The following is a 24673-nucleotide window of genomic DNA, read 5'->3' on the forward strand; positions in this document are numbered from 1 at the left end:
CAATATCATACATTGCTACTTAATTTACTGCCTAAATTATGTGAATTATTTACTAAAAATAAAATTATTTTTTCAAAAAGGCAAAAAAATCCCAACTTAAATAAGGTATTTTCCTGAAATTTAACGATATATCCTTTTGTTTTGTTTTTTTCAAAAAAATACTCCAAAAAAACACTTCCTTGGATTTTTATACTGATCTTTCTTCCAGTGGTTAAGGACAAGATCGTCGATCACGTGTCTAAAATCCGCGATCAAGAACTCGAAGAGAGAAGAGAAAAAAGAAAGAAGGAAAAGGCCGAGAAAGCGAGAGAGGAAGAAAAAAAGAAAAAGGAGAAAGAAGAGAAGGAGCAACTGGAAAAAGCGAAGAAGGAGAAGGCGGCCGAAGAGGAATCGACCAATCAGGAAGGCGCAACGCCTGTGACGTCATCGGAACAGGTAAAAGTGTTTTGTTTTTTATGTTCACTTGCTTTCATTGATTTTTAATGTTAATGTGTTGGACACATTTTAAACGTAATATTCAAGATTTTTCAACTGAATACGGCTTTAAGTCTACAAATTGCAATTAAAGTAGTATAGAATGTCGAGTAAATCCTAAAAGGCACGCCGAAAAGTTACATAAAGCGATTTTACAAACAAAAATGATTACACAACAAACAAAAATAGGCAAAAATAATACATCGACAGGCTGAAACTGACTCCCATGTTAATGGAGCAATGTTAAAAATCATGAAAAACAATTTGATTTTTTGTTTAAATACTTAAGTTTTCGTATTGCATTTCTACTTAGAACTGATAAAACACGATTGTGCGAAAGCTTGTCAAGATTTTAATACAATTTATTTTTGTACAGTGCAACCTTATTTCCAGATTTCGTATTGTGCTAGGGGACTAATTTGTATAATGCGTACTGTATATATATAAATACTACAATTTAAAGGTTCTGTATACAAGAGCTGATTTGCATAAGATGAGATATTTTGTTGCTTTGTTCTACTAAGGAAAAACGTGGGTCTTACTTGTGGGAAGCATTTCCTGATAAACGACTTCCTGTTTTAAAGCGCAATTCTCGTTATAGTTTACATTTTAAATTTTTTTAAATAACTTAGCATATCAACAAAGTATGCAAATTGTCCTATGATGTTTAAATAATTAAGGCAACCTAGTGATTTCTTGTATTAAGTTTGTATTTATTTCTTTTCCACTTTTCATTTGAAAACACAGCATGAAGTTTACGTTGGGACTTTCAGCATTTCCTCCAAACAATTAAAACAAAGTTTTTGAAACAATTAGGAATTTCCTAAACTTTTAACTAATACAACACCGTTTGGCGGTTTCTGAAATATTGTAGCTTTGCAAAAAATGTAACTTTTCATGGGTTTTAGTATTTATTTTGACGTTTTGCGCCATTTAAATTTATTCTTATTTACTCCCGGGAAAAGAGTTCGGGTTGGCGTCAGCATAAAGAAAAAAAGCTTAAGATTTAATTTTTTTTAGCCGACGGCATCCAGCACCCCCAACATCGCGACCCCCTCCAATACGCCGGTTGCAACGCGCCCTGACTCCCCCACCGTTACCGCATGTGAGTATGCCCTGTTAACTTTAAATGACAAGCTAACGGCGATTAAATCGTTATGTAAAAGGATTAACTTACAGACTTTCGTCAAACAAGTTTGTGGTGGTCACACGTTCCTTGTATATATGTGCCCCAAAAGAGCAGACTGCTAAACCACACTAAGTACATATCCATCAAGTAGTAGTGTTTTGGCGTTGATTGGTGGTTGCTGGTGTTGAGTAATCGATGGAACGCGGGACCGACGGCTGCCTTAGTCTCCTTCATTGTATGAACTTAGTTTTAAAACTGCGAGCTCCCTTTCAAGATGTACTGTTGTAAATGTGGAAAGTATAGTTAGCTTTACGGTATCCTAAACAACTCATAGCAAACTATTAGCAGCAAGGGTTCGCATGGCAAAACATTACTTCGCTAAATGTTAAATACAAATTCGGCGAATCACACATTTATTTAAGTAACACAATGCAATCCCGTACTATACCAGATTTTCTTTTGTAGAACGTTCGTACGTTAGCCATAGCCTTTTCATAACTCAATTATTCGAGTCAAAAAATGTAGCAGGTTGACATTGTGCAACGTTTTAAAGTCTATATCATTGCTACCACTTGTTACAATGAGGTAGTAGGTTATGCAGTTTGGTCCGGGCAGTCATTCCAGCCTGAGGCCGTGGAGTTACTGTGTGACCTTCTACCTTTGCGACGTGTGAGTGCTATCGACCACCGAACAAATCCAGAAAGCCTCACGTAATAACAACCCGGAAATATTTTAGAGCTGAAGGTTTTTGTTTTAATTTTCTCATTGCAATTATCAACAACAGCCGGAACAAATTTTTCTGGCAAAACGCGATTCAATTTTTTTCACAGTTTTAAAATGATCATTTAAATCAAGTTGATTGACGGTAACTAAGCTTTTTACGATTTGTAGAGAAGATTAAATTGACATTCTCACAAAGTTTTTGAATCCTAACAAATTAAGGTTTAAAAGCACCACATAAACTCTTTTCAAAGAAAAGCAACACACAAGATTATTTTTCCTGGAAAACTGCGAGCTTTTTGATCTAACGTACGTTAAACGCCGGCAACCATTTAGCGTTTAAATGCTGGCCTTGCTGACTGAGGTAGTGGATTCTGTAGTTCGTGCGTTCCCATATATTTGGCGCGCAGAAGGCGATAACTGCATGGTCTACCATCTCGTCAGCAGCCAGCCTTATCAGCAGGAATAAAGATTTGCAAGTTGAGACGTTCCAACACGATTAAGAAGCAAGGCAGTTCCGGGCAGGGTTTGGAAATGCCATGCTGGGTTGCGCCTCAAAAATGTTTTGTTTTACCGCACCAAATGTACACATGGATATAGCTGATTTTTGTACACGCCGTAAAAATTTTGGTTAATGCTAAATTCAAAAAAATCAAAAGAAAACGCTTCATTTGTACGAGAATCCGCTGGATTTTCCTGTTTTATTTGTTTGACATTTTAGTCCATGATGTTAAAAGTAATCTTTCTAAATTGACTTCGAAAATAAATTTTATCAGCAGATCATAACTGGGTTGCTTGATTTACGCCGTATAGCGACGAAATACCCTTACAGCATCCCTCTTCAAATAGTGTCGAATTTACTGATTTCCTTTGCAAGGCCAAAGAAATACAGCATTTTTTGTCAGTCCAGTTTAACCAATATCCATAGTCGTACCTCCGCTAGCTTTTTTGTTCTCTTTGTATAATACCAATACAGTAAAGCAAGAAAGTATCTTGCAACACGGAAAATGATTTTGGTTTATTTATGCTGGCATTTCTAGTAGGTTGGCGTTTACTTCTGCTGGTGTCGGCCCGGTTGAGGTAGTAGGTTATGTTGTGCACTATACTGAGAAGGAGATACGGCGTAACCTACTTCCCTCCACCCTGCCCACACGCCAATCCACGTAACGCCTAACACACGAGCTAAGCAGTCAATATAGCCCAGCGGTTTCCAAACCGTGGTCCGCAGACCAACTGGGATCCGTACAGCAGTTTTAGAGGCTCCGCTATGAGAATTAGTCTTTAGGTTTTTAAACATTAGGCTTTAGCGAATGTTTTAAACATTTTATGTTTTAAGCATCTGTTATACTGTACTACCTGCTATCAGCGAATCGCTTGCATTAGTTAGAAAGTTGTTACATTAGAAAGAATCGTGACTGCACTAGGGTACTACAAGAAACATAGGTCAACTGAACCCTTGATTTTTTATAGGGCCGCGAAATATCAAATAATTACAAAGAGTTCACCAGGCCAAATTTTTAAAAAAGTTTAGGAACCGCTGTTATAGCCTGTGCTGCGAATACAGCGCTTAAGTTATTCGGTAAACAACAGAGTGAGACCTAGTTTCGATTTGGACGATTACATTAACGTTTTTCTTACAGCAGTTGAAATCGATGTGGCTTTAATCGGTTTTGGTCCGTATAGTTAAGGAAGCCTTAAGATTAATTGTTTAGGAGTAGAGAGCCTGTGTTAGTGATGGAATAAGGGTGGTTTGGGAAATTTTGTTTCTTGAAATTGCGTTTGTTGGTAAACCTACAGATTGTTCTTCATATTGCCTACTCATTTACCTAAATACCGGATTGCTTTCTGTATATATGCTTCACCTTAGTTACAAAGATTTGACTGAAATCTTTATGTTTCTGTTTCATGTATTTTTTAAGTGAATTTACCATCGTAAGGAAGTGTAATGTCGGTCCGTGGAAAATGATCCGAGCTGTTTCTTGGGCTGAGGTAGTAGGTTATATCAGTTGGGTTAAAACGCTCAAGGAGATAACTGGTTGACCTACTAGCTTGTCGAAGTAGCTCACTGCCTACGCTTCCACCACGCACGGCCAAGCCTCGAGTTTTAATAGATAATATGGAAACTTTTTGTTGTTATTTGAGGATGCGACTTAAATTGATTTTAGTTTTATTTGCCAAAATTAGTGAGTTAGTGTTGTTAATGGTGAGTATTTTTTTATTCTGAAAATGATAAACAATATATTGTTTGACATTATGGCAAGCTTTAGCTAAGATATACCGGAATGCCTGTTGAATTAATTCAACCAGAATAGAGTGGTTAAATAAAAGCTTAAAAATGCCATTATTAGTTTGCTACAATCTCCATCGATCGATAGAGCAACGGTTGCGTTATACCCAAGGGCGCAAGTTCGAAGCTCATTAAGCTTCCAGTTGTTTTTTATGATCTGTAGTACATTACCAGACCTAGTTCACAGGTACGTGAGTAAGTGTTGTCTCATAGTATTTACTATTAACCTGGAATTTAAAGGCAATTGTTTTGGTGACGTATTGACAAACTTCAGCTAAGCAGTGACCTTTTGCCAGCTGTTCTACAAGATCTGTAATACATTGACGGACGTAGTATTGATAATGATGACTTGGCGGTAGTTTTCCAACCAAATGTTGCTCGCCGGGCTGAGGTAGTAGGTTATGCAGTTTCTGGCCGGTTATTTTTCGGCCACGGGAGATAACTGTGTAACTTGCTGGCTCTTCTGGGGGCAATGCTACCACCGTTACTTCATTCAATTACAGAAGTAGGTGTATTTTAAAGAGTAAGCTTATTTTCACCTATTAAACTAGCCTTCTTACAATTTAAGAAGAATGTTACTTGCCAAAACTTTTTCAATTATTTAATTGACATTGTAATGAAGCAATTGCTTTAAGATCGTACTGGCGCAGAATTAAAAAAAAAATAATGTGATGTTAACCAAAATTTTCCTTTAGTATCACAAAAGTATTATCGAACGTCCAAACCCCCAACTAACCCTTCCAACTGCCAATATGCGCAGCCACTGAGCGAGCTCCTGCCATCAACGCCCTACAACAAGCCAGCTCATCGCTGCTCGCCGTCAGCGGACAACTCGAAGGCCTCAGCTTCACGCTCCAGCAAGCACGTGACGTCACGCCGTCTGATGACGTCACCGTGGTGGCGTCAAGCAACGACGGGCTGGTTACCGTCAGCGCACCAGGTAAGATATTGTTGTAAGGGTCTGTAAAAAAGGGTTGGCGCAAAGTTTTTAGGTTGTTGAATGTCGCTGGATTGATTTACGCATTGAAAAGTCTTTAAAAATCCAATGTTTTTTTGAAATTCTTGAAATTTTTCTTTGAATTTATTTTTTATGTACAGCTTAAGCTGAAACACTTAGAATGTAAGTAATCTCCCGCAGACAATAAAATGTAAAAGAAAGATTCTTGTTTTCGTATCAGATGATCTTAAGACTGTTTATAAAAACAGATATAAAACATAAAATCATTTCCTAAAGTTTTACAGTAATAATTTTGGCATCATCAGTTTCCTAATTCGAATCAATCGGCCAAATATATATTCCTGGAAAATTTTAAGAAATGATTTTATGTTTTATACCTGTGTTTTTCCTAATTGTTTTTACATTTTCAGTTGACCATGACATTTATGCCGTTTTGTTTATTTGTTATTTGTAAAACACTTCGAGCGATCAAATTTAATTTTAGATCTTTAAACCCTACAAATTTTTTTGTAATTTTTTGCCTGATTTTTTTCCTAGAATTTCATGGCAACCTGGTAAAAACATAGATCGCGAAATGCCTTCTACTTTGGATTGATCAAAATTTTTGTTTTAATGAAGCGACCCACTTGCAATTTAAAAGCATGTAGCGGCACCGACTTGTTTAATTTATAATAATTGTTAAACTTGTATAAACCTTGGCAATGGTAACGGAGATTAAGTAAACATATAATATAAAATTGAGATGTTCCCCACTACTTCAGCCATCATCAGTGCTGCCTAACCATTATAAGATCCCTATATAAATATTGAAAATATAGTTCCTGAAACAGTTCACTGACACGTGCAGTTTATGTTAAATAAATGTTTATCGAATTTTTCCTGAGCATTTGTCTGGCAAAAATTACATTTAAGAGTTTTATTAGTTTACCTGTTAACCGTTTTGACATCTGCATACTCCTATGCTTAACTTGTATAATCTTGTTTATTTTTAGCAGCTGCAGAACCGACAGAGGAGCAAGGATCATACGCCCTCGAAGTTCCAATCATCGATGGTGAGATTCGCGTTCTATTCACACACTTACTATCGTATGGTTATAATATAAATCTTGTTTTTGCACTTTTTTGGTTTTCTATGGTATGTTTCAGACCGATTTCTGTCCAAAGCTTCATAAAAAAATAAGTATACATCGTAATGTACTTTCAAATTTTCAGACATGACGTAGAGTGCATTGTAGGTGCGCTGTAGAGGTTTATGAGGCTGCACCCCCAGAGGCCTTTGATTGGGGGGCGATAATTTAGCTCGCTACTCCTATCTATTTGTGTTTTGTATGAAAGTAAATAACAGCGGTAGTAATCATTTTTAAATATTACATCTTCCCTTCTGTTATAAGTTTTAGTAGTTCAACATAAAAAGAAGAAGTTAACAGACATCTTAAGAATGTATTGATGTAGACTTTAAATGTAACCTATCTATGAAACATTTGAAATACTTGACCTTCCATATTGTCACAGAAGGTCAACCGGAAGGCACGTCACCGGCTGTCATGGATACCACCTCGCCTACGTCAGCGGCGCCGCCAGACGAAACCATGGAAACCAACGAGTCGCCCGAGTCGGAACAGGACGAAGGTTTGTAGCATTCTTACGTCACAATGGCCTACGTTTTTTTTCTAATTAACACTATATGCAAGTATACATACTACATATACATACACAGTGAGTGAAAAAAATTTGTTTCTTGCTGGAAATATTTGTTGTTTTTGAATGAAAATTTTAATTTTTAAAAAGAGTGAGTGAAAAATTATTTGTTTAAGTGGAATTTATGACTGCAAATCTTTGCTAGAATGTATGGCTTTTTTCAGGTGTCTCATTATAATCGCTTTTTGGTAAACGTGTATTTTTCTTTATCCCACAATTAAAGTCAGAAGATTGCTAAAAATAAATGCGTGTTTATTTCAAGTACGCTAAAAATTTTCTAACAAATGGTTACCAGTTGTTGATCTTTCTAACATTTTTCGGTTTGTTTTACCTATTTTATTTCCTATTCAGTGACGTCAGAGAACGTTCCGCCCCAGCAACCCTCGGTGCCAGCGAGCAGCGAAGCGGAACCGAGCAGCAGTGACGCAGGTCAGGTGATGGAGGGGGTTGACCCCTCGTTCCTGGCCGCTCTGCCCGCCGATATAAGACAGGAGGTCATAAGGTAAGCAGACGTGGCCCTTCCTTTAGTTGAGATTTGTCTGGGTGTTTAAACTGGACTTTGAGATAGAAACTCAATTTAACCACAAGGCCTACTAACATATGGCAGGTTTTATCCATGAAGGCCTAATTGAAATATTAGTGTATATTTAAGAAGTAATAAATTTTTTTAAATGAAAAATGAAACGTTTTGGTACGGACTGTATTTAGAGAACATTTCACTTTAAATTTTTTGAACTTCAATCAGAAGATTTATAAAGTCTATTTGTATTGTGGCGTCAATTTATGCTTTTTATGCCTACCGTGATCCACGCAAAGCCCCAAAAAGCTATAGGCCTCCGCGGTAAAATGGTTTATGAACCCCCCTGGTCTAAACCAACTTCCTCCAATTTGATCTTCTTTCTCCCTCAGAGAGCAGCTCTCTTGTTGATAAATTCCTGTATATTGATAAAGGATTCAGTGTCGGATCGGATCCATAGCTTTCAAAAAGCCAAATGTTGATTAATGCCTAATTATTGCAATATTTCAATTAATGTAATCTACATCCGTATAAACCAGTAGTTCTTAATCGGGGTGCTGCGGCGCCCTGGTGTGCCATTTCTAGTGCTCAAGGGTGAGGTATTGAGAATTTCAAGAATCTGATTTTTGGTCAATTTGTAGGCTTCTCTACGATTAGAGACCATTATATCAAATGACATTTTCTGCATGTTTTAAGTTGATTGTGTTGTCCCAGTTCCATTTATAGCGACATTTCAGTAAAATACCTGAAAATTCAAGTCGGGGTGCCACAAATCAATTTTTATTTTTGAGGGGTGCCATAAGCTATAAAAGGTTAAGAATCACTGGAATAAACGAGATTCTTCCAACTAAATATTCTTCCGTCTTCAGAGAGCAGCTCTCCCGCTCCAACCAACGATCCGCAACCTCCACATCAACCTCCGGAGGACAACAGGCGGCCAGCGGAGTGAGTCCGGAGTTCCTCGCAGCTCTTCCTCCCAACATCCAAGAGGAGGTTTTGGAGCAGGAGAGGAGAGAAAGAGTGAGTGGAAATTTTAACTTTTTTTTGTAACTTTGTTTCTTGCTGGAAATATTTTGTTGTTTGGAGTAGAGATTTTAATTTTAAATAGATTGAGTGGATATATACTTACTCTATTTGAAATTAAAAAATTTTAAAAAAGTACAAAGCTTTTTTTTAAATGCATTAACTTAAGTTATTTTTTGCACCTATAAGGGTTTATGACGGTATCTTTTTGCCCAGCGGTCCAAATACGTATAAATGTGACAGCAAAGATTTGGCGACCCGATTTTTAAAGTTATATATTCTTTGTTTCCTTGCTTTGGGCCATAAAAAAAGGAATAGGAAAACTATATAGATAATTATTTGTTTGAGTTGGGTTTAAGATTTCTGTTTTTTTTTTTTTCATTATAATTTTTAATTTAATTCTAAGAAAACTATTGAACTATTTTTACGAAACCTATTTACTTTATCACAGTCCCGCAACGTGGTGGCGACTTCGGCGGAGGACAACCTGGATCCTTCCACCTTTATTCAGACTCTTCCAGCCGAGCTTCGTCAGTCTGTGCTCTCCGACATGGACGAGTCCCTGGTGGCTGTCCTCTCCGAAGAGCTGGCCGCGGAAGCCCAAAGCCTCCGAGGTGATGTGGAGGACAGACAACGTCGCTTCTTGCAGGTTTGTTACGGCTCGTCAAGCAGAACTTGTAAAGTGCATCGTCTAGTACAGTGGTCTCCAACCTTTTTTAAAAGCGACCACAATCAGAATTTACTGTGCGATCCCATTTGGTTTTCAGATAGGAATAAAAATAAGTTAAATAATACCTATTTTATGTAAAAGAAACGAAAGCTTATCTTTGCTATGTACTGAGTTACGCTAATTAGTGTGACGTCATTGTAAAGAAAACAAAATACATAAATCGTACTAAAACATTAGAAATATGGTTATGGCGATCCCAGAAAAAAATTTAGGCGACCTCACTTGGGGTGGCGGTCCACAGGTTGGGGACCACTGGTCTACTACACCGGAAGCTATCGCAGACTAACCCGATTGGTCGATCAGTGATGCAAGCAAGCAAGCAAGGCAGGCTAGAAATAACCAATCCTTCGGTGAGGTTCGAACTCGAAACCTTCGACATACCGAGACCTTCGCTTTACCAACTGAGCTATGCAGGCTCAGAGAGGAGCGAGTCGAGAAACAATTATAGTACCATTGCCTGCTGTATCAGTTCGTAAAACTAGCCTGCAGTGGGGTTCGAACTCACGACCTACGGCCATACAGGGACCGTCGCTCTACAAACTGAGCTAATAGAATAAGCAAATTGGTCGATAGTACCAGTAACTTCACATTACACGATGTAGTGCAGGGGTGTCCAACAAGCGGCACTTGGCACGCGACCTAATAAAAAATGGCACGCCAGCCCCAAAAAATACAGCCAATTGTAAAAAAGCTAAATTTGTTATTCAGCCAATTATCAAAAACTGCTAAATTTGTTATACAGCCAATTGCCATTGTTTATTCACAATATAAACAATCGCGGCAATCACGACAACCAACAATTACTTCTGATATTATAACAACACTATACTGTAGTGAAGGCTAGCATTCACATGATTATAATTGGTGTGAAGAAACAAAAGTGAGCTCCCCGACGGACACTTAGATGCAGTGATGCGCATTTCTACTGCACAGTTTTTCAAGTTTAAATAAACGTTTTTGTTTTTGGTAGAAAAGCGCTTCTATGATTAAAAATAATTGGTTTTGTTACGAAGCTTTGGCACGGGAAGAAGTTGAAAGATAAAAATTGGCACGCCGGTATGTTTGAGTTGGACACCCCTGATGTAGTGGTTTTATTTTTTATTCACGTCTCCTTCATTTAAAGTTACACATCAATAATGATAGTTTTAAACGTTTAGTTAAAATTCTGGTTACTGATTCGTTGCATATTCGCCATGCTGGTCACACAAATAAAGCATTTTTGCACATAATAAATTTTAAATGTATGATTTAATTAAAGATTGTGTTGGTTAGATATTTTGCTACTATTTTACGCTATCCTAAAACGAACAAACCACCCATAGCCATTTAATTTTCATCTTTATGTAGCAACATGCTTTTTATATCTAATTATACGGCTTTAAACTTAAACACGCGCATATCCCAACCAATATTATTTTTATAATACAAATTTATCCCCAACAGGACCGTCTTCTCTCGCACGGTCTCGGTCTCTTCCGCCAGGGCGGCACCAGAGTCCGGCACCGACACCCCACGGGAATCCCCGGCGCTGGGGGGCATTGGGACGGATTCAGCACGTTCGGGGGCGGCATCCGGCGGCGCCAGACCTACACAGCAGGGGGCAAGAACCCCCCAGGTGGCCAGGGTGGCGCAGCGGCCCTATCGCGCCAGATCCTGGACCACGAGTCCCTGGCCTGTCTTCTTCTCCTGCTCTTTGTGGAGGAAAGCCGCCTGAACACAAACAACCTCCATCGAGTCTTCCGCAACCTCTGCTATCATCATCCGACCCGCGACTGGCTGGTCGCTACGCTCATTTCGATCCTCCAGCGCGCTGGCGAGGTGCAGACCCGCGCTCGCGGGGACTCCCCGGCCCCCATGGACGTGACCCCGGTCCTGGCGCCGGCTCAGCCGACCCAGAAGATGCAAAAGCAGTTTCCGAAGAAGGATGCTGGGAGTTGGCCGGTGGTGGAAGCCTCTCCTGTGGCTGGATCGGCGAGGAACACTTCGTGGATGTCGATCAGGTTGGAAGCTGCGCTTGGATCAAGAGCAAGTATATTCCAGGTAATGGTGTTTGTGAAGGAATATTTTTTTAAGAATATTTGCTCCCGTTTGAAGTCGTTGTCGTCATTTACGTGTAAGGGCGAGGAGATATCTTCAGTGTTGTAAACAAGTCATTTTGAAATGGCTTAAGTCCCAGTCAAGTCATTTGAAAAATCACTCAAGTCCAAGTCAAGTTTTTTGCAAAAATAAGAGTCAAAGTCCCAGTCAAGTCATTATCAGAGCAAGTCAATTTCAAGTCTTGTCATTGACATAAAACTGTTAAACTATTAAAATTGGTAAACTCGTTCGATTATGAGCAATAATTTAAATAAAAAATTAACACAAACGCAATATGCAGCACTAAAAGTGTTTAATGTGCAAAACTTGATAAATTTCAATGAAAAACACTAAATTTAATCCCAAGTTGTTTGACCAAATGACTTCAGTCCAAGTCAAGTCATTTTGGTCAAAAGACTTCAGTCAAGTCAAGTCATTTCAAAACAACGACTTAAGTGCACTTAAGTCAAGTCAATGACTAAAGTCATTACGACACTGGATATCTTTATATTTTTGCACATTCAGTTTGTCATTAACGTCTTCCTCCTCTCAAAGGTGGAGCGAACTTCACTCCCGGCTCCCAGCCACCGAAAACCTCCCAAGGACTCCTCCAGCGGTGATCCAGGGAAGAGCCGTGTCTTCATCCATCCACAAGCTGCTCCTGTTGTCTGTCGTCACGCCGTGGATGCTCTGATCGTCCTCTCAAAGATCTTCCCAAACTACTTTGTGTCCTCCCAGAATCAAGGATCGACTTCATCTGCATCTGCTTCTTCTGCAACAAGCCAGGGTAATTATTTTTTTCATTTGAAACAATGACTAAGTCAAGTTATTTGTCCGAAAGATCAAGTCAAGTTATTTGTCCAAACGACTTAATTTAAGTCATTTTTACCTTAAGTCAAGTCATTTTGAAGCAATTTTAAAACGATGACCTAAGTGCACTTTTGAGCCAAGTCATTACAACTCTGCTGTTTACTCTCAGAAAGTACTTTAAATCAAATTTTAAAACAGTAAAACCAGAACGTATGACAATATTATGCCCCGTGCGATAAATTTATGTTTGTAAAATAATGTTTGTAATAAAATTATCTGCTGTTTCTGCAAGCCAGGGTGTTTGGTTGCTTGGTTTGCTCTTTTTTTCAGTTTTTTCTTTAAATCCAAATTGACTTTATCATCGGCTGTTTTTTGTTGATTATTTAGCAATTTATATTTGGGGGCGTTTTAAGTAGAGATGCTAACCTAATGGAGTTTTTGAACGGTAATTTTGAACGGTAAAAATTTTTATTATAACTGATCAAACATATAAATTAATGCTATTTTTTGGTGATATTTGCATATTAAATTGACAAATTTTGGAGCATAATGGTTGGAGGTTGTAGTAAGACGTAATAAGAATATCAAAGCCCATACAGAAGTAGGTATCATTTTTCCATACCTACTTCTGTATGGGCTTTGATATTCTTATTAAATTGACAAATATTCCAATGAATCTGTAAATTGTAAAAAAATCGCTTTATTTCCAGAACATTTGAAACACCAGGCTGACACAGATTTTTGGGAAACTTTGATGAAACTCGATTCGACGACTTCGCATAAGAAGAAGCTCTCAGCCAAGCACACTCACTCGCACGAAGGTTTGACGCAAACTATATTTTCACCTGATTGCGTATCTTAACTCTTTGTTAAACGTTTTGATATTAGTTTTGGACGACCATTTATGGCAATAAAAATAAATTTGATTGATAATGAATTTCGAACCAAAAAAGGTCGAGTAAATTGACATGATCTTGGTAAAGACATTTCGGTGCGAGCTTGTATCATCATCAGTTAATTTTACTGAAATATATCGAAAGCTCACTTATAAACGGTGAAACGCAATTCTTATTGATATTAAACTAGATGAGTTGTGTTTACGCGTTGCGTTGTCGCGTCGTTAGAAAAACCTTTTTCGCGTTAACTTTTTTTTTTGGGGGGGGGGGGCTAAACACTTATTTCATTAAACACCGGAAGAAATCGCAGACTCACCGAATCTGTCGATCAATGATACAAGCAAGGCAGGCTAGAAAAACTACTAGCCTACAATGGATTTCTTTTACTAGAGTATACGTAAGCTGTAACCGTTGGTCAAAAAGCGACTTTAGAAGGGCTTTATCACAGTTGTATAAAGACACATTGGTGTGTATCCTTCATTCACTCTTTAAGTTTAAACTTAAAGTTATGTTTTAATGCTCATCGACCAATAAACGAGAAACACTGATACTTGTTTTGCTCGCATATCCTCGCTTTAGCGCTCTTCATCAAAACATCCTCTAATTTTTTCCAGAAGACCCATCCTCCTCGTCTAAGGACAAAGACGCGGAGGCGGCGTTCGATCTGAGCCGGACTTGGCTGGGGATGTTGATGCGGATGCTCGCTCATCCCGTTGTGAAGAGGAGTCAGCAGCTCACCGACCGGATGCTGCGTCTCCTCGCCCAGATCTCGCGGAACATCCAGCAGTTTCTTCCTCCTGCGTCCAAGAGCGACGAGCGGAAGGTTTCCGACAACAGCGCCTCTATTCCTGCCGCTGGGGGTGCCGCAGAGCAGGACGAAGGCGAGCATACAGCGACATCTGGCGGCAATTCGTAAGCGTTTTTTTTGTAAAACAGATTTTATTTTTAAATGTTTTTTTGATACAAATTTATCTTCTTTTTTTTATTTTTTAACTAGTATCGTTTTTTTGCTTTGTAATGGATTGTGGAAAAACTTCAAAGTGTTGAAAAAAGGTTTCCTAAATAAATGTTTCTTCATCCTTAAACAACCATTTTGGGCCCATTTATTGAAAAAATCGCGCATCATATGACTAAAAAAACACATTACAAAATTAATTTGTATATTAGTTTTGTATGTTATTTTTTTTTGTGTGTTTTTTTTTTTTTTTTTTTTTTTTTTGATTTCTTGTCCTTTCACAACGCGTTTTGCGGAATTCCTGGATACGAAAAAAGTAGAAAAATAATGAAAAGCCGCTCGGCCGATCGCTCGTTGCTTAGTAACCAGGCCTGCTCCTCCATGTCCTCCAGAGCTGGCGAAGAGCAAGATGCGAAGGACGACGGGAAGTCATCTTCGGACGGCGACGGAACCGTTACCATGAGCGCGCGTGCAGCGACCAGCAACACAAGCACAGTTGGAAGATCAGGATTTTCCTCTCTCACTAGCACAACATCCTCTTCCAGATGCCAAGGATCAATCTCGGCCGCACAGGAGACTCCAGCATCCGCCTCCTCTTCTTCCAAGGAGGAACAGAGGAAAAAGACCGAGGTTGATCTGGAACGGGAGCTATCGGTGGCGGTTGGAGTCCTCACAAGCCACTCTTGCTCCGAAGAGGGATTGGAGGATGCAACCTCGCTCCTCCTGCAACTCTCTAAGGCAACTTCTCCGATCCGACACATGATCGTTCAACTCTCGTTTGACGGTAGGTCAACATCATTTGCTCATTAACTGATTTGGTTAGATTTTTTGGTTAGATTTCTACAAACGGAAAATGTCCTTCTACTAGGATCCGTTGAAGATAGAAACGAATTTGGTTGTTGAATCTTCTTTTAAGTTTATGCAATAAAAATGAAAAAAAAAACATACGCAAACCATAAAAACTGACTTGACTTGGACCAAAACATAAAATATCAAGGTCTATTTGACTTTATTAGGTGAAATATTTTTTGACGTACCTAATGCTACCTAGACTTCTGTATGGGTTTTGATCTGCTTGGTACGTCTAACTACAACCTTCAAATAATATTTAGAAAAGTGATATTTTTTGGTTACATAACAAAAAAGGTGTATAGCAATAACAAGAAGCTGCCCCAGAAGGGACCACGTTATTTTTAAATGCCTTTACTTAAAAGTCTTTTGGACAAATGACAAAATGACTTCGGTTAAAATGAGTTTTTTTCATTAGGCATTTTTTTATAACAGCTATAATTGCACATAAGGCAATTTTCTTCCCATATGTTTCGATTTTGTTATTTTTATATCGATTTTTTCCTCGTAATCGACAAGTTTACCAATTGTAATAGCTTTGTATTGTTTTTAACAAGGACTTGACTTAAAGTTGAATTATGACTTGATTTGTTGTTTATTTAAAAAAAAATTACAACTGACTTGACTTGGACCAAAACATAAAATATCAAGGTCTATTTGACTTTATTAGGTGCAGTATTTTCTAACCTACCAAATGCTACCTAGACTTCTGTATGGGTTTTGATATTTCTTCATACGTCTAACTACAACATCCAACCCTTACTTTCCCGGCAAATTTTCACCCATTTCTTTTTATCTCCCTCCAGGCGCGCAGAAGCTCGGAACTCTCCTTGCCTCCCAGATCCGAGTCCTCCTGGAGGAGATTATCCAGTACAACAAGGAGCACATAGAGTCCTCTCCCGCATCCGCTGCTTCCTCATCATCCGGATCATCCCAGCAGTCCAGGGGAGTCCTCTCGAACAGGTGGGATCATTGGGATGCGAAAATCATTTTTTTTTTTTTTTTTTGAAAAAAAAAAATCCGGAGTTATCGGCATTATTTCTGATCACGAATTTTTTTTTTTTTTTAACTTTTCAAAATCATGTTTAAATTTTATATAATAAACAAATTTGAAACATGTGAAGTTAAAGCAGTATTTCTCATCACGTATCTCCACTTAGTTCAATTCCAAAATAATAATTACTCCAGTGTGTTCTCAACCTGTTTTCGCGTCGACCCAAACACTAAGCGTAAGAATAACAGCAAAGCTTTCTCTTCATTGAACTTTTTTCAGGCTTAAATTTAACAAAGGAGTAAGACAGTAACATGCATGTATTCAACTTTAAATAATATTGGGTCACCTCTTCGTGCTATATCCGCAATTTCGTAAATTTAGGTAAAAAAACTGCTAAAACCAATCTCATCTCAATAAATCCAACCTTAAATAACTACTTTATTCGGCGATCCAATTTTGGGTCGCGGTGGGCAAACTCTGGCTTAAACCATATTTAACAAGTTCACCAAGTTTATTTTTCTTTTCTTATGAAGACAAGCACTAAGCTGTAATAAAATTACAAAGTGTCGTGCACATTGTCTTTCCTGATACTTCTGATTCTAAAAAAATGTGCTTTACACTCATGTATTATTTACAATTGACAAGACACGAGTGCCATCACATTATAATTATAAAATAGCCCCCGTACAATTTTAATTTATCTGCTTTATCTGGGTAATAAAAGTTTTATTTCACCTTCAAAGGATATAATGTCTAGCTTTTACGAATTATTTTTTCTGGAAAATGAGTTTTTAATTTTAAAATCGTTAATTTTCCTACTCTTCGTTATCAAGGTTCGATTCAACCCTCAGCGTTGTTCTCTCTGCGAAGGAAAAGTTCAAGAAGATCGGTCGCGAATTGCAGCTTCCATCTATGCAAGCGCTCACAAGCAAATCATCGCACCAGGCATGAACCTTTTCTGTTTGTACCTTTGGTTTGATGCCGTAACAGTGTGATAATTGTGTTTTCTCACAGCTTCGCTATTTCCTTGACAATTTTCTGCGTAAATTTAACGCAACATTTTTTTGTAAACCTAAAAGCTTAACATTTAAAACACTCACAAAGTTTTCTTGAGCGGTTTTGTCGTTTAGGTTATTTAGCTTCACTGAAAATTCGGTAGACTTACCTGAATGTATTTCTGAATAATGTTTGCCGAAATATCACTGTCGCGCAAATGTACCTTTTTCTTACGGTTTTGTTAAATTGTATGCGGGTTACTAACCTGTTTAACGTTTGCGGGTTTCCTTGAATAGTTAGAAAGTGCAACATATCTTGCAAACTCCTGTAGAAGACCCATTGGCACCAAAGTGTTTTAAACGCAGCCAAACTAACACTCGTAATCAAGAAAGGCCGAATGTTAGAACATTAAACCGCAGTGTCAAAATTGCATTTCCGGCAAAATTTTATTAAAGTGCGAACGTTTCGGTCACCTATTCGGCCAATCTTCTGATATTGCCCTGAAGAAGATTGCCCGAATAGGTAATCGAAACGTTGGCACTTTAATAAAAATTTGCCGGAAATGCAATTTTACGATGGAAATAATGCCTGGCTGCAACAGCATATTCATTGAGTTTAAAAGACTTGGTTCTTCTTTTAACGCTTCCTCTTCTTCCAGGCCTTCTTCCTGCGCATCCTGAAGGTGATCCTCCAGCTGCAGCAAGCATCCAAAGGAAGATCCCTCATCCCGATCACCAACCCAAGATCCGCGATGCAGTTCAGAAACTGGAGGACAGGTTAGGAGCACAACAAGTTCCCGTGGTCAGGGGTTCGAATCTTACTTAAACACTTATATGCTTGTGTTTTTCGTCACTATTTTTACAAAAAAGTTTTTACGTAACGGCGCGCAACATTTCAAAATAAAAGGCCTTTTTTTTGTAATCATATTTTGGGCTGGGCAAATAAAATAAAATAAATATAAACTGCTTAAAAATGTTCGCCCGACACGAATAGGTTTTCAAACGAATTTTTGCAAAGCTGAGAAGTAAAGTAGTGGAAATACGCTACAGCTGTTATGTCTACTCATTGCCGCGCTCTATACAATAAATTTTAGTTGTGAGTGCTTATCTTATGATGGCACGATTTTTTTGAAAATAAAATCGCTCCTCAATCCGATACCAAATGACGTCATAACTATGCTCAAATAAACAAAATAGACGGAATTTAAACGTTTAAAGGTAGTCTTTTCCAGGTTCTAAAATTTCCCTTCACGTTAGAAAGTCTAGTTTTCTTCAGCTGTTAATTTTTAGGAAAAATTACCATTTAAGGTATAATAGCTGCGTTGGATCTCAAATCATGTCTAAAATTCCTGTAATTATTTGATATCGGATTGGCACCGATACCACCCTAGTATTGGACGAGTGCAGATACTACCACTTGGCATCGGGTATCGTCTCTGATCCGATATTATCGGACATTCACATAAATCAAAGTACCCAAAATATTACTTTTTTTCGTGAAAGGTCGCTAACCAATGTGTTCGCCTACACTTTTTTTATTAATATTACGCTGAAACAACAAAATAGAAAGGCGTTCGAGAATAACAAAAAATAGCACCATCAAAAAGCGACAATGTGGGTTAAAGGCCAGCCAACCTAACTTTATGAATTGCAAGATTTTCGGAATTTCAAGCACAGATATACTCCAGGGTGTTTTATAGAAGTTTACCTGTACTTAACGCAGGCGGCGGTGTACTGTCAGCTGTGCGCAACACAGTGTCGCAACTGGAGCGAGACGCCGACGCTTTGATGGACATCATCTCCCCAATGTCACGACGTCGCAACCAACAACAACAGCAACAGACCGGCACTCGATCTGCGGCCTCCAGCACGCAATCTGCCGCTGCAGGTAGCAACACGGAACAGGCGGATTCAGATGAAAGCGAGAAAGGTGATATTTAAGCCTGTTTTTTTGCAATCTAGTTAAAGTAGCGAAGGAAAAGATGTAGATTTTGTGCGAAACCCGTTTTTAAATTTTTTTCGGGGGTGCGCGGCCCAGAGTCAGCATGAAGAGATGAATACATGACGTCATAAAATCTCTTTTTTCGTCTTTAAGGAACACGCTGTTTTCGGTTCAAAGAATGTAAAACTGACATAAATTTAAGTTTTAATTCATTTTATTTTTAAATTAACACCAAGATTTCTTTTAGGCCATGATGAACCTCTTAAAACTAGTCCACGTACCCCCAAGGGGCCCCTGTCCTAAAGGTTTTGGAACATTTAATAGCTAAAACGGGGATTTTGGGGTCAACGTGTTTAGCGAAAAAGATGGTTTCGCGAAATCTTTAAGGATTTGAAAAAAGATGATCGAAAAAGGTTAATTAAGAAACGTCAAATACGACGTGAAAGCACATCATAAGGATGGGTGAATGTAATAACTCGAACTTGCCAGTTTACTATGTAACGAATCGGAACTTTGAAAGATTTTCAGTGAGAGATTCGGATGGTGGATTGAGTTTTTTAACTACTGGCATAACCCTGTCCACTGTTTTATTAGAAGTTGCTCGTTTGAGCGAGCGGCTTCAGTTGGACGAGCTTTGGGATGTGCTGGGATCTTGCCTCAAGGAATTATCCAAGAGCCATGATCAACACGCTGTACTTGTGCTGCAGGTTAGAACATACAACAAGTGTACAGACTAACATAATCATAAAGCAAAGATAACAACCGAATTGATATGTAAATAAAATCAATAACTCATAATCAACACGAGCGTTTAAAAGTTTAGAAACACTTTTCGTCGGCTATATTTTCATAAATTCAGTTCAAAATATTAAAATTGCAGATTTTTTTAACTAATCTACGTCTAACTTTTTTTTATATCGATTCGGAATGTGTTCTGCTTTTATTGTATTAAAACTTATTTTACATTTCCAAAATAATTTTTGATCGGCAGTCTTCCCTGGTTTAACCTGTAATCATCCCTGGTTTAACCTGTAATTTTTTAACTAGGTCGCCTCCAAGTTTTTAAATCTTTAAAAGCCTATGAATGTCCTTAAACTGATTTACGTATTGAAAAGTTTGCAAAAAACATATGTTTTTCGAAAAGTCTATAAATGGCTAGTCTTTGAATTTATTTTATGTCTAGCTTATAATGTTGTGCTAAAGAAACATTAAAACTATTTTTAGTTGTATTTGACCATGGCATATTTTACTAATTTTTTTTCAAAAAAAAATTCCAATTATTTCAAAAAGTCCGATTTAAGGTCTTCAAAAACCTAGAAAAGTTTTTGAAATATCTTTGAATGTCTTTGAATTTTTTGTATAAAATTGTTTGGTAATTATTTTTTATCTTCAGCCGGCCGTCGAAGCCTTCTTCCTCGTGCACGCATCCGAGACCACACAGTCGCGCGCCCAAAGACAATCCCAAGCGTCAGAGCAGGAAACGAGAGAATCGCAGCTTGCGCACATCCACGAGCAGCAGCCCGTATCGCCCGGTCAACCACTAGGTGCGCCAGAGGGAGTTTTTTTTTTGTTAATTAAGGGGTTCTTTCTAGTCAGTTTTTTTTTTGTTTTTTTCCGCGTTGTCGATCGCAACATAAAACCTCTTTTTTCCGGGAAATAATTTCGTTTAAAAGATTTTCATAATAACATAGTCCTTCCTGCCTTTAATAATTTTGGTTGTAGACCAGTCGGCTTTTCAAATGATTTATTACTGAATATTTGTTTTTTCTCCAAAAAACACTTTATGTTGTGATTTTTACACCTTGTTGCCACTTTTTGTAATATCCTTTAAAATCTGGCTTTTTTTAGTAAATTGGGCTGAAACTTGTTTAATTCTGCCCATATATACTTTAAAATATTCAAATAAGATGAATTTATACTCCATTTTAGTTTTGGTTTATCTGATTGCTCTGCCTGAAAATCTTTTTTGTAAAAACAGCTGCAGTTGTGGAATATAGTGTTTTCTGCTTATTTCCAGGTACCACGTCAGAGTCGGCTTCATCGCTTTCGTCACAAAACTCAGTGATCGATGCAAGTTTGCCGCTGGACACTCAAAAGTTCCTCAAGTTCGCCGGTAAGTTCTGCTTTAAGTTGGATTTTTGTAGATTACGGCCCAAGATGGTTTTGTTTTGAGTGGAAATTTCGCCTTTTTTGGCAGGCTTCTAGTAATATTTTTCAGGCTCAAAAAACAATGTGTAGACCTTTTTTATAAGATCGAAGCCGATGCCCGACGCCAAGTGGTTGTAGTGTACTTGTCCGATAATTGGGTCGTATCTGTGCCGATCCGATAACAAACTGCTATACATAGGTGTTATAGAGATGATTTTTCACTCAATGTAAAAAGGTCTGTTTTAAAGGTAAATTTACCGAAAAATATGTAGGTTATGCAAAAACTGGAGGTAGTCAAACTTCTTAACGCTTGAATTTCGGACTAATAACCTGAGAAAAAATATTTTTGAACGTTTCAATTGAAACATTTGGTTGTTTGAGCATAGTTATGACGTCATTGGTTTCCGATCGGGCCGCGATACTTTTTGTATAAAATACCGGTTATCGTTATCGGATTAAAATGTCAAGTATCGTGCATCCTACAACAGAGAATGGCAGGACTTTATGTTCGCCGATCTTAATGCAAATCATATACTGACATTGTTTTTGTACCTTGTGTTAATTAACCATTTTTTTTCTTTACCCAGACACCCACCGTACGGTACTGAACCAAATCCTCCGTCAATCTACCGTTCCACTGTGTGAAGGTCCGTTCGCAGTGCTGGCTGACCACACCAAAGTACTCGACTTTGACGTTAAGAGGAGATACTTTAGACAGGTAACAAGGGATTGATTGCTTCTTAAACCTTTAGTTCTTTATATATCTGCAAACCCCATATCTATTGGTTTGTGTAGATTAAGTATGAATGTGTGTTCTCGTGTGTGGCCGAATATTTGTTGTGAGATCGACTGTAGACCCAAATTTACTACTTTACTATCAAATTAGCGGTAATTGTTGACTTACCGTAACTAAAAATAAACCTCAAATGTGGCGTCGATTTAAAATTCGGTTCCATTTTGATCTATTTCAAACATTTACCAAAGTGACAATTTAGGAAACTTTCGGGAGTTTTTTCGCTTTCAAGCGTAATCTGTCATCCTGACTCAATTTTGTACTTAGTGTGCGCCTGGCTATAACGCACTGATCAATTTTGTGAGGTTACCGATTATATCAAGCACCAAAACTGATCAATCTTGTGTCAAACCCTTGTAGCTATGTTGTGGAGTGTTGTGATGATGACATTCATTTTAACAAGCCCAAGTTTTATTCGTGTACGCTATAGGCCTACAGTTCTACACGGATCTGTAGTGTAGCTTTATAATGAATGTCTAAGCTAATAAAACAGTTAAGGTTAATACACTAGAAGTCAAACAAATCTTTGCAACAATTTTACTATTTACATCACTCTCTTTAGGAGCTGGAAAGGACTGAAGAGTCCTCCTCCCGTCGTGATGACGTTGCGATCCGAGTGAGGAGGGATCACCTCTTTGAAGACTCTTTCCGAGAACTTCATCGCCGAACTCCGGCCGAGCTTAGATCCCGGCTTTACGTGGTTTTCGATGGCGAGGATGGACAAGACGCAGGTTTGTTGTTGTACCAGGTTATTTATAATAAAAAATAGAAGTTTACTGCTCTTTAAAAAAAAAATTCGAAAATATTATGTTATAATCGGTTGAATTTTGTTTTCCTCGCCAGGAAATCAAACGTAACAATTATTTTCCTCAATGAAAATCTGAGCGACCATAGTTCAAAAAGGCGTGCAATCGTACATAGTGGTTTGCTTTTTATTTTGGATTCATGGATTTATTTCATCAAAGCATTGCACAACTGTATTCATGTGGCAACCTCAATAGTTTCTATTCATGTGAAAATCGTCGTACGATGTTAGTAATAAATATGAAAATATTTATATAATAATAACAGTTTGCCCTCAATTTATAAACTTTTCTCTCTCTATGTCGATAAATTGTGAAACACGGAGATTTGTATAGACTATAAAAAGGAGCAGTAAACTATTTTTATTCTAGTATTAATCTTGTTAAAGTTAGACAGTGAACCTGCAAATGAACTCAATTTTTTTAACAACGTAAATATTATATTTTACAGCCTTCACTTTTAACAGGACGGGAAGCAATATAGCTGACTAACTATTAAACTGTTAAAAAGTGTTGTTTCGTGTTTCTAAGCCTTAAAAGAAGAAAAAGGGAGTAATTGTTTTAAAACCCGTTAAGCACTCGAATACAAAATCGAAACATATTTTGCATTGCTAATGTTCCTTATGTATTGTTTGCTTTCTTTCTTTTTTATCGTTGATATTTCCTATTTTCTGTTCTAACCTGAATTCCTTATCATTCAGGGTCAACTGACTCTATAACCACTTTGTGGTTTTTGGTTGATCCTTTGCTACTGTGTTGGATTGTAGCATCAAATAAACATCCATCTTATCTTCCTAGGTGGAGTCCTCCGTGAGTGGTACCTTGTCATCTCGCGCGAGATCTTCAACCCTATGTACGCCCTCTTCCGCACCTCACCAGGGGATCATGGAACTTACGCAATCAACCCTCTCTCGTTCGTCAACTCAAACCATCTCTCCTACTTCAAGGTGAGAAACTGACAATATAGCGTAATGATTGTTTTCTGGGTAAAAGGTAAAACATTGGAAGTTGTTTATTTTCGCTAGCGTTTTGTAAAAGGCACGTGTGCGAGTTTCAATTTACTGTTTTTAATAGCCTATTCTAGTCTTCTGAACTAAAATCACCTAACTTTCGCGATTTCGACAACAACTTGACTAAGTGTTTGTTTTTGTTTTTTATTTAGTGTTTTACGAAAAAATTAGTAAAAATGTAGCCATTGGTATAATTTTTTGTTGACATGTTGCTCGAATTCAAATAAGTTTTGTTTGGCGATTGAAAAAAACCCACAAAGGTTAAAAGAGGTGTAAAACACCTTTATTTTTTGTTTTTTACTATTGTGACTCTTTAGCGATTACTAAATTTGCATTACATTGCCATTTTTGACGCCGATAAAACCAAACTAGTGTATAGTCAATAGTCATGTGTGTAAAAACTTTATCACGATCGACAACAACCCTACTTTTTACCTCAGTTTGTTGGCCGCATCGTTGCAAAGGCGATCTACGACAACAAGTTGCTCGAGTGTTACTTCACTCGTTCCTTCTACAAGCACATACTCGGCAAGTCGGTCAAGTACACTGACATGGAGTCGGAAGATTACGAGTTCTCACAGGGGCTGAAGTACCTTCTTGAGCACGACATAAGCTCACTCGGAACTGATTTGTTCTTCTCTGTCGAGGTGCGTTTTTTTACCTTGGTGGTGTTTGAATTGGTGACCGTCTCGGTATATGCTTAACGGCCCAGTAACAACCTATGTAACCTTAGTGTGTTATCAGTTTATGTTTTTTTCACAACAGAATCTTGCCTTCCAACAGAACACAAGGCTGATGTTAAAAGTTATAAAAAAATATATTTATATTGTAGATTTTAATACCTTGCTGGCTCGTTCGAATCCGAG

At 37.9% G+C, this 24673-nt stretch overlaps 1 protein-coding gene across 1 annotated transcript in view; it reads left to right on the forward strand.

Moving 5' to 3' along the window:
• Positions 1 to 24673, forward strand: part of LOC146170272 (E3 ubiquitin-protein ligase HUWE1-like) — a 149072-nt gene that overhangs the window by 119479 nt on the left and 4920 nt on the right. Inside the window, exons 64-87 of the mRNA XM_083391035.1 lie at positions 209 to 435; positions 1495 to 1579; positions 5371 to 5550; positions 6561 to 6620; positions 7081 to 7197; positions 7618 to 7768; positions 8653 to 8803; positions 9258 to 9455; positions 10980 to 11576; positions 12168 to 12399; positions 13133 to 13243; positions 13933 to 14230; positions 14666 to 15057; positions 15929 to 16085; positions 16950 to 17061; positions 17771 to 17888; positions 18835 to 19041; positions 19648 to 19760; positions 20447 to 20597; positions 21071 to 21166; positions 21789 to 21919; positions 22557 to 22725; positions 23596 to 23744; positions 24248 to 24454. Of these exons, the coding sequence (XP_083247161.1) occupies positions 209 to 435; positions 1495 to 1579; positions 5371 to 5550; positions 6561 to 6620; positions 7081 to 7197; positions 7618 to 7768; positions 8653 to 8803; positions 9258 to 9455; positions 10980 to 11576; positions 12168 to 12399; positions 13133 to 13243; positions 13933 to 14230; positions 14666 to 15057; positions 15929 to 16085; positions 16950 to 17061; positions 17771 to 17888; positions 18835 to 19041; positions 19648 to 19760; positions 20447 to 20597; positions 21071 to 21166; positions 21789 to 21919; positions 22557 to 22725; positions 23596 to 23744; positions 24248 to 24454 (4409 nt within the window). The remainder of the gene's footprint in view (positions 1 to 208; positions 436 to 1494; positions 1580 to 5370; positions 5551 to 6560; positions 6621 to 7080; positions 7198 to 7617; positions 7769 to 8652; positions 8804 to 9257; positions 9456 to 10979; positions 11577 to 12167; positions 12400 to 13132; positions 13244 to 13932; positions 14231 to 14665; positions 15058 to 15928; positions 16086 to 16949; positions 17062 to 17770; positions 17889 to 18834; positions 19042 to 19647; positions 19761 to 20446; positions 20598 to 21070; positions 21167 to 21788; positions 21920 to 22556; positions 22726 to 23595; positions 23745 to 24247; positions 24455 to 24673) is intronic.

Source organism: Ascidiella aspersa, chromosome 1 (genome assembly GCF_963924565.1).
Source record: "Ascidiella aspersa chromosome 1, kaAscAspe10.2, whole genome shotgun sequence".
NCBI classification, from domain to species: domain Eukaryota; kingdom Metazoa; phylum Chordata; class Ascidiacea; order Phlebobranchia; family Ascidiidae; genus Ascidiella; species Ascidiella aspersa.